Genomic DNA, 13,996 nt, shown 5'->3' with positions numbered 1-13,996 from the left:
GGCAGACTGAATGAATGTTAGATAAGGTTTGCTCTACTCTGGTGCCGCCCTCGGCACAGAATAAAGAACAGCTCTCCTATCCTGACTTCACCACTAACTTAATCTCACCAGTAAAAGTAACTTCAGCTCTTTGGTCCTCAGTTTCTCCATGTGCAATATAAGGAGACTGTGAAAGATGCTTTTTCAAGTTTTGTCAAGCTTAAGATCCCATGACCTTAACGGGCTCAGAGAATAGACAGAGGATCTTGGTTCAAATAATCATTTCTTGAGAAAAAAATTATAGGAAAAAATGGTTTTATTTACAGTCTATGAGCCAATTCATAATCTTTCTTTTAGTGGACAAAGTATCAAAAATCTTTCAAGTACGGTGAAAATAAGGAAGTGAATAATTACATTAGAAACATCAAATAAGAACCAAAGTCACAGAGGGGATTTTGTTAAAATAAAAAACTCATTGTATCAATTCAGCAACCATTAAATTATTAGTACATGCTTAGTTTTAGGGTACTTGTCTTATCTCCTTAGCTATTAGGTTGGATTCTGAAACTGCATTTTCATGGGTTAAAGACAGCTGAATATTATGGATGTGATCTCCCTGGGAGCAGGTGCAGTGCTGGGTGCTCCTTCCTTGTTCCCTGCAGTTCTTTATACAATGCCAGGTACTTTTGTTCTTTGACAATATGTATTGAAAACAGTATTTGGGGACAGAAAGGCTTTTAAGAATCACTTAGTGCAGTATATTAAAGATGAAGAAAATATGACCCCCAAAGTTCTCAGAATTGTAGTTCTTTCAATGTTGAGTATCACACTGAGACATTATACACAAAAAGAATATGCTTTGTAATGTTCTGCCTACAGTGAAAGGAGCTGGTCTGATAAATTTTATAGGAATAGTTCTTAGCCAATAAAGAGAATAAGGGTGGTTCTCAAAATTCTATAAACCTGAAGTCGTTCTTTTGTCATTCGTGTTTATACAGCTGTTAACATTTTTGGAAAAACATTTTTTAAATAGTTAATGCTGACAAGAAAAATTAATGCAAAGGAACATAGTAATACCAGCATAAAAACATTATCTGAATCTGAAATATGATCCCTAAATATACTACTTTACTGTATTTGATAACCTTCAGTGTCTATAAGGAAGCACCTTCCACTTGTAGATTTAGTTACTGTTTATAGAAAGGTGTCATGGCTTAGCCAAATTAGAAATAGACTAAGTGCAAAGATGTTTATAGGTCAGGCTTGTAACTTAGGTCTTATACACTGTGAAACTGCATTTTTCATGACATCTCTCTGTCATTTTAATTATAAAATCATCACATTTTAGAGCATTTGGTTTAATATTTGTCAGTAACAGTTTATATTGAAGCCTGGAAAACCTCCAAATGGTATAGTCTAACACTCTGTATTTACAAATGAGGAAGCTAAGGCCCAGAGAATTTAAGAAATTTTAATTTAATTGGAGTTAAGGCACGGAATAAGTTGAAACTTGGACATGTAGTGTATTGCTACAGCTAATATGCCATTTATTCTACTTTTAACTGTAAGATGTTTTCCTCATATATTTATACCCTTTCAAAAATAGGGTGAAGATTAAATATATAATGCTCTGACCTTGGTGCTTGGAATAAAGTAGACAGAAGGCTTATATTACACTATGATGTGTTATGAATATATTTATAAACTGTGTCCAAATTTGATGACTGTAGGCAATTGGTGATTTATTGAGTCTAGGACAAGTCTGTCATACTTTGACACATTTTCCAGTTTTCCAAACCCTTGGGAAAAACTTTGAAACAAAAGTAAAGCTTTGAAACAAAAACCTATTAGATACACAGCCTAAGCCTAAATCTTATGACTGTTTGTTTTTCCTGATAGAAACATGAGTTCAGCTGGCCCTGAAGGGAGAAAAGTGATGAGGAGGTGTGATGGACTGATTGACTCACTGGTCCATTATGTCAGAGGCACCATTGCGGATTACCAGCCAGATGACAAGGTGATTTAAGAGTTAGATATCTCTCATATTAAATTACTTATTTTGTCTTACTAAGACTTCAGAGTATTCTTGAAGTAGCCGCTAGGGTTTGGCTTTATTCATTAACTCATTTGTTGAGCTTAAGATTTCCCATACATGCTCATAAATTTTAAAATCTATGTAGTCCGGTTTTTCTTTCTACTTTCCAGACCCAAATTTCAAACTGTATAACACCTCTAGATATTTGAAAGGAGCTTAGATGCTACATTTTCAGCAATGAAATTCATCTCTTCCTTCATCCCCAAACTTGCTCCTCTGTATAATCCTTCTTAATAGTTATTACCATCTACCAAATGAAAATAGAAATCTAAGTAATCTAGGACTTCCTCTCTTCCGTCACATCCCACATCCACTGGACAACAAATCATGTGCATTCTACTTCTGAAATGCTCTTTAGTTTAACCACTCCTCTTTAATGCTGCTACTGTACCCTAATTTGTGCATCTTTCATACTGACTATTGTAGTCAACTCCTGATTGGTCCCCATAAGCAATATCTCCTCCTGTTTTCCAACTCCACATGGCTGGTAAGCAATGTACCTAAAATATAAAATCATTCTGAACACTGTAAAAACCAATGCTTTAAAAAATTCAGCCTCTACTTCTTAGCATTGTGCTCATGACCATTTATGATTTAACCCTAGCCTTTCTAGCCATACTTAGTCACTCCCCCAGGCACCCCCTAGTCCAGGCACACCCTGTTGCATCCAGTTAACCTTGTAAGATCTAAAGCCTCAAAAGTTCTGTGATATGATACCTGTGAAGTTACCTATATATACATATATATAATCAATATTCATGTCCTATTTCTCAGGCCACAGAGAACTGTGTGTGCATTCTTCATAACCTCTCCTACCAGCTGGAGGCAGAGCTCCCAGAGAGATACTCTCAGAGTATTTATATTCAAAACCGGAATATCCAGGCTGACAACAACAAAAGTATTGGGTGTTTTGGCAGTCGAAGCAGAAAAGTAAAAGAGGTATACTGGGAAGTCTTTGAAAGAATAAGTGTGCATGTGTATTTCTAAGTACTTAGTATATGTCAGGCTCTATTTTAAGTTCCTTTAATCTTTGTATCAATCCTATGAGGTGTGTATTATTAATATTTTCCTTTACTGATGAGGAAACAGAGATACAGAAAAGTTAATTGATTTTCCCGAAATAACTCAGCGAATTAGTGGTGGAGATAGAATTCCATCCCAGGCAATCTGGCCCCAGATTTATGTTGTTAGCCATCAAACCATACTATTCTATGCCCCGCAGTTTAGGAAGTAAACTTAATACCATGTGGCCAGTGGTATAGCATTGTCTTAACATTAAAAGAAGCCCAGACATTCAGCTTTAAATGTTCTAGAAAACAAACAAGACATCCTAAAAGCAAACCGCATAGGAAGGATACCTTCCAGACTGGCATTTTATGAAAATTGAGGGAATGTGATCTCTCCTACTCCTACCACAGTGTTGATGAACTTGGAGAATACTTGGTAAATTTAGAATCCTCCTGCTATCCTGGACAACTTCACAAGACTCTGTGAAAAGAGGCCTGTTTTTCGTATCTTCAAAGCAGTTGTGACTAATTTAGCTTTTAGCTTATCAGCAGCCTGAAAAATATTCTAGAACAGTCTTTGCTTAATTCTCTGTATTCTCTCTCATGGTGAGGGAGAAATAATCATCATGGGCTAAAAGTTAAGTGATTGTAAATCATACATGTGTGCCTTTTTAATGTTTAAGGTCTTACTACTAGTCTCTCTAGATAAGACAATACTTCTGGTCTCTTGGTTTGGGTATGGAATTGTAGAAATCACTTGAAGTCTTTAATTTTGGATTCCATTGTGTGTGTGTTAGCAATACCAGGACATGCCAATGCCAGAGGAAAAGAGCAACCCCAAGGGCGTGGAGTGGCTGTGGCACTCCATTGTGATACGAATGTATTTGTCCTTGATCGCCAAGAGTGTCCGAAACTATACTCAAGAAGCATCTTTGGGAGCTCTCCAGAATCTCACAGCAGGAAGTGGACCAGTGAGTATCATGCTACTTTTAAAAATAATGACATTATAGAGACACCTACATTAAGTTCAGAAATGATAGTGAAGTAAAACCATCAGTTTTCTTGCTTTAGTCAAGAAAGTTCTCAGGAATTGCCAGAGAGTTTGGCTTTCCAGGACTTTCAGCCTCAGCTTCTGCAGAGCCAAGTCAAACTGTAAGTGAAAGACTCAGTGTTTATCAGTGTTAGTCAGAGCTCTTTCAGCTAGAAGTCTCAAAATCCTACCTAAACTGGCTTAGGCAAAAGAAAGGAATTTCTTGACTCATATCACTGAAAGTCCAGGATGGGTTTTCCTTCTATCGTGGTGGGATGTAGGTGCCCCAGGATTGTAATTGTGATTCTCTATCTCTGGCCTTTGTTTTCTTTCTTCTGTTGGTTTCTTTCTCAAAGGCTTTCTTCATATTACAGCAAAGATAGCCACTGGTGATTTCAGGCTTACTTATCATCCAGCCCAGTGTCTCCACAAGAAAAGAAACTGCTACTATTTTCCCAATAGCTCTAAGAACTTAGCCATTTGCAAATCAGTTTTTGTGGCTAGGAGTCTGTGATGTTCTAACTGGTCAAGTCTGAGTTGTGTGCTCACATGTGAATTTCAGGGGCATGTGGTTGAGTGAGCAAGGGTCACTGCCACTTGTACCATGTAGAGTGACTCTCTGATGGAAAGTCAGTGTTGTTGACAAAAGAGTGACTGCCAGAAGGCAGAGACAACATATGTCCACTGCAGTTGGAAAGGACGGCTGTGCTTTTGTGTCCCGGAAAGTCAACTACAAAATGAAGAGCTACGCCTCATCTCAGATGAACTTACTTTACTTTATACCAGCAAAATCAAAATATTAAAAAGAGTAAAAACTTACAAGGTCCTGTGATAAGCCATAATGGAAAAGAATATGAAAAGGAATGTGTATATATATGTATGTATACCTGAATCACTTTGCTGTATAGCAGAAAGTAACACAGCACTGTAAATCAACTATACTCCAATAAAATTTTATTTATTTTTTTATTCTCTGGCCACCCCACATGCATGTGGGATCCTAGTTCCCCAACCAGAGATCAAACCTGCACCCTCTGCATTGGAAGTGCAGAGTCTTAATCAATGAACCACCAGGGAAGTCTTAAAAAATTATTTTAAAAAAGAGTAAAAACTTCTTCCTTCTTCCATGTATTTTGCAACATAGTAAGGAATTCTATAAATATTTAATTATTTGAACTAAGCTTGTGTTCTTTGCCTTGATCATAAAATGATTAATCTCTCTTCCAATAGTTCATTATAAGGCCAGCCTAATTATCCATCATCAGAGAGGAAAGCACTCTTGTAGATAACAAAAATATTATTTGTTCTTTACTTGAGAAGCCATGTTCCTCCTTTTATTGTGTTTATACAAAAGCTTGTTCAGCTTCGAATAAAATTGTGAAATACTGAAGCTAGTATTTCTCTAATTTTAGCACTGTGGTTAAGAATACAACCAAACTTTAATCTCTTTGAAATTCTTTAAAACATACTTGTGCACAAGAAGAAAATGGGGAGTGGCCAGGGAGCCCTGACAGACAGAGAGACATAGTTTATCATCTTATCTTCCCACTTCCCCATGCTTGGTTTCCCAAAACCACTTCTTTCATTTTCCCAAACTACAGAGGCTCTTATTAACTAACAACCAGTCAACTTAATAGAAGAGATCAGAAATTAAATTGCTTGTATTTATGATTTAAGCTCACTATGCTCTGAGGGTGGTTCAATATGAGCTAACCCTTTAATTTGGATTTTAGCCTCTTCCATTCCAAAATCTATGTTGGATCAAAACCATTCAGAAGTGTTTCCATATTCCTATCAAAACAAGAATATTTGCCACCTAATATACAGGAATATGCCACTTCAATTCTGAATATGTAGTTTTCTACCTAGATTCTAATTCCTCTATTCACTTATTAAACAGTACTTGAGCACTAAAATGTACTAGATTAGTGCTAAGCATATAGTGATGAATAAGACAAAATCTCTGTGTTTGGTAATAATCTAGCTGGGATAAAATAAATAAATAAATAGACAGAAATCTAAGATACCAGGAGAGTTCTGAGTCCAAAAGGAATCTAGGAAATGGAGATATCTTCACAACTGTTCTAATTATGTGAAGGCATTTAAAATCATACCTAACCTTAGACCAGTCCAGTCCCCTGAAAGGAGATCTGTACTAAACTGGTATTAATCCATACCCAAAGCTGTTGGAGTTGAACTTAAATAGAGATTTATAGGAGAAAATTATTAGCAGCATGGGACTGCTGCTATGATAATGATAGAGGACTCTTTATTCTTGATAAAGACTCTTTATTCTTGATATTTATTCAGTGATAAGAGGACTCTTTATTCTTTTAAGTTGTGAGATACTTTTTATTAAAGTTTTGACTTATATGTATTTCTTTTCTAATTATTGCATTCCCTGATTTTCTGTGTTAGATATGTGATAAAAAGAATACTTGGCTTTGTAATTTATAAGAGGAATCACTGAATAGAAAAACATGAAAAACTGGCCATTAAACATAGTTCTAGAAAATACTCCGTCCATCTACCTGTGTTCATAACAGAGACATCACTGAAAATTGATGGCCATGTGTCTTAGATGGCAAAGAACCTGAACTGGACTGAATAGCTTCTAAAAGATAGAGTATGGAATTTTTATATAAAATATGACAGTAATTTCTTGTCAGTAAGAATACCTTAATGTAAACTTTATTAGCTCAAGTATAATGGCCATTATCTTTAAATGACACAAAAAACACAAAAAATATAAGGAAAGGGGATGGGATGATAAAATTTGCCCCTTTAGAAAATTCTCTAAATATAATGTGAAGTATAAAGTTTAATATAAATAACTTCTGGGGGTGTAGTGTACAGCATGGTGACTATAGTTAACAGTAACTGTATCAGTTCTCATCACAGAAGGAAAAAAATTGTGACTATGTGTGATGATGGGTGTTATCTAAACCTATTGTGGTAATTATTTCACAAATGTATATCAATACATGTATCAACTCATTATGTTGTATACAAGTAAAATTAAAAAATACATTGTACAAGTTAAAATCCATTGAAATAAGCAGTTTTCAAGTTTCTAAAACACTAAAGGCACTTAATTTGATACCCACTGAAAAAAAAACATTTCTTATATCACACCTTACCCACATATTAGTTCCAACAGCAGTGCGATTTAAATGTGGAAGATAAAACAATAGAGATTCTAAATGTTAACATAGAATATCTTCATGACCTGAAATAGGGAAAGATTTCTTAACAGTAGACATAAAAAGCACATAAAAGTTTCATGAATTGATTACATAAAAATTAATAGCTTATGCTAGCAAACAAGCACAAGCTGGAATCAAGATTGCCAGGAGAAATATCAATAACTTCAGATATGCAGATGACACCACCCTTATGGCAGAAAGCGAAGAAGAACTAAAGAGCCTCTTGATGAACGTGCAAGAGGAGAATGAAAAAGTTGGCTTAAAACTCAGCATTCAGAAAACCAAGATCATGGCATCTGGTCCCATCACTTCATGGCAAATAGATGGGGAAACAGTGGAAACAGTGACAGACTTTATTTTTGGGGGCTCCGAAATCACTGCAGATGGTGACTGCAGCCATGAAATTAAAAGACGCTTGGTCTTTGGAAGAAAAGCTATGACCAACCTAGACAGCATATTAAAAAGCAGAAACATCACTTTACTGACAAAAGTCCGTACATTCAAAGCTATGATTTTTCCAGTAGTCATGTATGGATGTGGGAGTTAGATTATAAAGAAAGCTGAGCACTGAAGAATTGATGGTTTTGAACTGTGGTGTTGGAGAAGACTCTTGAGAGTCCCTTGGACTGCAAGGAGATCCAACCAGTTCATCCTAATGGAAATCAGTCCTGAATATTCATTGGAAGGACTGATGTTGAAGCTGAAACTCCAATACTTTGGCCACCTGATGTGAAGAACTGATTCATTGGTAAAGACCGTGATGCTGGGAAAGATTGAAGGCAGGAGGAGAAGGGGACAACAGAGGATGAGATGGTTGGATGGCATCACTGACTCAATGGACAATAGTTTGGGTAAACTCTGGGAGTTGGTGATGGACAGGGAGGCCTGTGTGCTGCAGTCCATGCTGTCAGAAAGAGTCGGACGTGACTGACTGACTGAACTGAACTGATGCTAGCAAAAGACAGTAAAAAGGCAAAGCACAGAAGAGGAAAAGATTTTGATAACATGTATAAGTAACAAAGGTTGGTATCTAGGAAATATTAAAAAAAAAAAAACTCATCAATTTAACAATGAAAGGATAGACAACCAAATTGAAAATGGACAAGAGATTTAAACAGGCATTTCACAAAACATAATCTAGAAATGGCCATTAAACATCTGTAAAGATGCTCAGCCTCGTTAGTAATCAGGACGATATGAACTAGAATTGCTATGTGTAAATAGTTATAGCAGTCATTTTCACAAATTCCCTAAAACTGGAATTTGAAATCTCTATTTGGTAAATCTCATTGCTTATTTTCCTTAATGAGCAAATTCTAAAGGCCATTCCATGTCAGCCTCTCCCATTTCCTTCAATGAATCAGAATTCATGTTTCCATAATCATTTTTATATACTAGACCTTGAGATGACAAAGAAAATGCTATGAAAGTGATAGAGCTCAACGGCAGTGACTCAGAAGAGCAGAGCTTTTGCATATGAGGAAAGATGTAATTACTTAGATGGACCATTGGAAAGAGAGATGAATACCTCCATGTTCAAGGAGGAGGAGTTTTATAGAATCCTACAGAGGAAGGATTTTTCTCAGAGGAGAGAAAAGAATCTAATGGAATGTTCTGCAAATTAGTGAAAGACAAAGCATAACTTTGGAATAAACATTGCAAAATAGTGGTTATTAAACTTCCATGAGATACTCATGGATATTTTGAGTATCTAATAAAAATGATAGATTCTTTCCTTGAGAAAGATTATTATAAACACAAAAATAATTTTAAGGACCTCCTGTTCCCTCCCTGAAACCAATCCTACTTCTATATTAACTCCTTCTCTGGAAGGTATAAGTGGAGGATATAAGGAGAACAGTCTGCAGGAGGTAGGGAAAGCAAGCAGTGTTAGGTAAGATAAACAGGAGATAGACACCCTCAAGAATGGTTAAGAATGTATGGATTTTTGGCACAGTGACCTAATATTAGCTTCAAATAAAAATACATAAAGTTGCAGACAGAAGTTAAGGCCCCAGTATTGTTGGGGGTTTGCTGATGCCAGGTAGGGCCTACTTGGTACTCAGACCTGTGAAAGTAGGTGACCAACCTGATTCCAAGTAAGATTTGCTTCTGGTGGACTTAGACCTGAAACAAGAAACTTGGACATGCAGCTTCCCATACAGAGCATAGAGTTACAGGTAATCTGACTAGCCATACACTCCTTTCTTTTAAAGTCCAATATATCTTTCAGAATAAACTGGCTTTTTAGAAATGAATAAGTTTATTAAAATATATAAAATGCCAAAGTTTAAACTAAAGAAACAGAAAATATGAATAAGCCAACAGCCAATAAATACATTTAAATAGTAATCAAAGACATCTCCCTATAAGATTTTTCTCAGCTCAGTTGGTTTATAGCTAAGTTCTACCAGAGCCACAAAGTTGAGAGTATTTTTGTATTACACACATAGTTTAAGAAAATAGAAAAAGGAAAAAAACAATAAATTTTATGACATTAGTATAAATTTTATCCTAAAACATTCTTTTCACAACAATGAACTGAAAATGTGAGTAAAAAGCAGAATATGATGAAAAAGAAAGGAAAGGGAAAAACAGACCCATCTTATTTATGAAGTAAAGTGAAGTGAAGTCGCTCAGTCGTGTCCAACTCTTTGTGACCCCATGGACTGTAGCCCACCAGGCTCCTCGGTCCATGGGATTTTCCAGGCATGAATACTGGAGTGGGTTGCTATTTCCTACTCCAGGGGATCTTCCCGACCCAGGGATCAAACCCAGGTCTCCCGCATTGTAGGCAGACTCTTTACCATCTCAGCTAAACTGATGCAAAAAACATTGTAGCTAACCAAATCCAATATTTTTATTTTAAAATACTGAATAAACTGTCTTTATCCAGTAGTTGAAAACTTAATAAGAATTTGAAGCTAGCTTTTTAAACATATTTACATCTTATATTATATAAACATCTTATATATTACAATCTCTAGTAATCTACAGAAACTTAGAAATTTTACCCCAAAATGAAATATCGTAGTATTTATAGGACATGTCTCACAAAACAGATGCCAACATCAGTAGCTCAGACAGTTGTCCAGAAGGAAAATGGCCTTCAGCACACACGAAAGATGCTGCATATTGGTGATCCAAGTGTGAAAAAGACTGCCGTCTCTCTGCTGAGGAATTTGTCTCGGAATCTTTCTCTACAGAATGAAATTGGTGAGTATAAATCTCTAGATGTAATGTGTCTGTATTGAAAATACAAATGCACTAAAACAAAAACATTGTCCTTATCCCATTCTTTTTACAATGATGAGTTGAAAGTGTGAATAAAAAGCAAAATGTGATCAATAGAACTGGGTTTTGTGTACCTAGACATTAAGAGTAGACTTTCACACTGGTCTCAAATAGGATTTTTCTTAGTATCCAACTTCATTTTTGTTCCAATTACTACTGAAGAAAAATTTTAAACCATACTAATAATGAACAAGATAGGTAATATATATAATATTTCTTGGCCCTCAGCTATGCCATCCGATGAAGTCTTTTTTAAAGCATGTCTTTCAGAATGTTCTATGTAATCTGCTTAAGCACCATCCTTCTAAAATATTAAATAAACACACACACACAGTGATTGTTCACTTAAGAAGCTTGGTCATTGTTATACTAGAAAAAATGGATGGACAGATAATCACAGAAAGAATGAGTCATTGAATATAGCAGATTTGGCATAGGTATTAGAATAAATACGATAAAACACATTTGCTCCCTTTTTTGTAAGCCCGTATTACTGACAAAAATAATAACATGTTACCCTTTCAAATAACAATTTTTTATTCATTTTCTTTATATCTGACTATGTAAATGTTTGTGAATTAAGTCAAAAGCTGTAAAATGATAGGAGATGATAATGCTAAAATTAATCATGCTTCCTAATGTTCCATAAATTAGTCATTTCAGACTACTTAAAATTCAATTTTTCAGAAATTCCAGTATAGTTGTTTGTTAGTTTGTTTTTAATGAATTAGATTACTTTGGAATCTACATACAAACTCACACAGTGTGGTTGTGTTTTAATAATGTCATTTTCAAAGACAACCAACAGCACAACGTTGAACAGGAGGTCTCATACAATGGTTTTGTGTCCATTATAAATGTAGAGAGCCTGGAAATTTTTCAGTGAAATCTGAAAGAAACTTTGCCAAAGGCAGTATCTCAAAATTATGAAAGTGTTCTCCTCATTGTCTTTTATGGACTTTTGTGCTGTACTTCAATCAGGTGTATTATCCTTTGATTTTTTTTTTTCTCTCAAATGAAATATTGACTCCATCTTTAGAACACAGCTGATGAGAAGAACTGTGCTCTACACACTGAGCCTGTGCCTTCAGGGCAGAAATGCTATTGTCTCAGGTTCCACCGTCCTCCAGCTGTTGGGATAATAGAGCTGTAGCCCCACAAGTTATGTTAAGGTGATTTCACTGATAAACCTCTCCAGGTTTTATGGACAATCATGAGAAGAGGCTTCAGTAAGATAAATGCAATTTTTGAATTCCATATTGGCATTATGTCAAATATGTAATTTGAGTAAAACAACCTGTCTTGATTTAGAGTATTAATAGCCAGGAAGAAACGAAAATCAGTTTGAAACATAAGCTTTTTGTTTTTCTTGAGATTTGTAGGCCAAGTAAAACTTTCCATGTGTTGACTTGGAATGAAGTCATCACATTTTACTTAGATTTACAGAAATAAACTTGAAATTATATTTTCTTAAAAGCTTGAAGATAGGCAACTTAGCATGGTGACAGAATAACAGGTCTCATGCAGAAGACACTGATCTGTGTCTTCCAATGCTACTTTGCCACATGTCACTTTAGATAGTCATTTAACTGCCCTAAGCTGAGTAAAATTAGTAATCACTATGAACAGTGTTTTTCCAGGGATCAGATAACCTAATGTATGTGAAAGCACCAGCATTAAATAAAGTCTCCCTCAACAATATGACATTGAGCTATAACCCTCCAATATCATGATAGGGCCCTTAATGTTATATTTCACTGTTGAAGATCTCATTTTAACTATCTCAAAGTGAATGTATTTACTCAGGTCCACAGGGTATGTGTGTGTGTGTATAAAGACAGAATGACCCTCCTTTACTATACTGTAATATTTAACTTTGTCATTGTAAGCAGTTACATTACTTTTCTAAGAAAAACAAGATATAAAATGTTAAAGACTCTAATTTCTCTAATTCTCACTCCTCCTCAAACATAAGCCAAAGTTTCAACCATAAAATTGATCTGTAGAATTGAACGTTCTTGTTGGTCACACAGAGGCAGGAGAACTGAAACTCTCTCAGCAGGGATCAGTCTCAGTCTGGGCAGCCTGGTCTCAGCCAGCCATAGCTGCATCCTGCAGAGAGATCAATTAGACATTTTCTGGTGTCATTGTCTCACACTTGTTTTCATGCCATCAACCTAAATTCAGCAAAAGGAAAATTCAGGTTCTCAAGGCTTTTCATTCTGTGTTTTACCTTTCTAAAAGGAGGAAGCCTTCTGGTAATAACTCACACCTGTGGAGAACTTACTGTGTGCAGGGAACTGTGACACAGTTCACACATAGTAACTCATTTAATCCCTCAAAACAGTCCTGTGAAGTAAATACTATTATTATCCCATTTTACATATTGGGAAAATGTAGCATAGAAGAGGTTAAGTAGCTTGCCCAGACCACACAGCCATGAAGTGGCAGAGACAGGACTAAAATTTTAAAAGTGTAGCTTCAGAGACTCAGCTCTGAGAGCCAACATTACGCTGTGATGCTTAGACAACAGTGAAAAAGGAAGTGTCCAGGCCTTTGCGCAGAAGGTATGTTTTTCCTGTCAATCAGTTCCAGGTATTATCAAAGGAAGACATACAGTTCATTTCCTTTTATTGAGTTTCTCTTTTAGGCATAGTGATCGATGTTGAAATCCAGAAATAAATACAATAATTATCCTCAAGAAACTCATAGTTCCATTTAGGATTCAGACAGGCATGTAACTAATTACAGTCTGGTATTAGAGAGAGGGATTACCAGGTGGCACAGTGGTAAAGAACCTGCCTGCCAGTGCACGAGATGCAAGAAAGATCCTCTGGAGTAGGAAGAGACAACCCACTCCAATAATTGTTCTTGCCTGAAAAATCCAATGGACATAGGAACCTGGCAGGCTACAAGTCCAGTGGGTCACAAAGAATCAGATACGACAAGTGACTAAACACACACAGCACCAGTATTCTTTCCTGAAAATTTCTATGGACAGAGGAGCCTGCTGAGTTACAGTCCATGGGGTCACAAAGAGTCAGATATGACTGAGCATGCATGCATGTATCAGAGAGAGAAGTGCAGTTCAAGGTGCCGTGTAAATTCAAATGAAGAAACAATGAAGTTAGGCAGAAATATTTGTACAACCATGATAAACACAGCACTGTATTAAAGAGCTGTGAGCAACAACAAAAGCAATAGAAGCATGCTATCTTTCAAGGAGAGTCCAAAGGAGGTAGAGGTGGAGAAAAAAGAAAACCTCTCTTGTTACAATAGAAAAAGCTAAACAAAAACTCTGTAACCAGGATCTTACATATGTAGTGAAAAAATAAATTTTAAATAGTTTATCTTTTTTTAAATAATGTTGTTATTTTCACATTAA

General features: G+C 35.8%; 1 protein-coding gene across 1 annotated transcript in view; it reads left to right on the top strand.

The window, feature by feature from the left end:
• The window catches only part of PKP2 (plakophilin 2), a 93,094-nt gene that overhangs the window by 67,044 nt on the left and 12,054 nt on the right, over positions 1–13,996 (top strand). Inside the window, exons 7-10 of the mRNA XM_061125272.1 lie at positions 1,879–1,996; positions 2,849–3,013; positions 3,879–4,052; positions 10,380–10,533. Coding sequence (XP_060981255.1) covers positions 1,879–1,996; positions 2,849–3,013; positions 3,879–4,052; positions 10,380–10,533 — 611 coding nt within the window. The remainder of the gene's footprint in view (positions 1–1,878; positions 1,997–2,848; positions 3,014–3,878; positions 4,053–10,379; positions 10,534–13,996) is intronic.

Source organism: Dama dama, chromosome 22 (genome assembly GCF_033118175.1).
Source record: "Dama dama isolate Ldn47 chromosome 22, ASM3311817v1, whole genome shotgun sequence".
NCBI lineage: Eukaryota > Metazoa > Chordata > Mammalia > Artiodactyla > Cervidae > Dama > Dama dama.
Note: the sequence above shows the minus strand (reverse complement) of the source record. Positions and strands in the feature narration are given on the sequence as shown.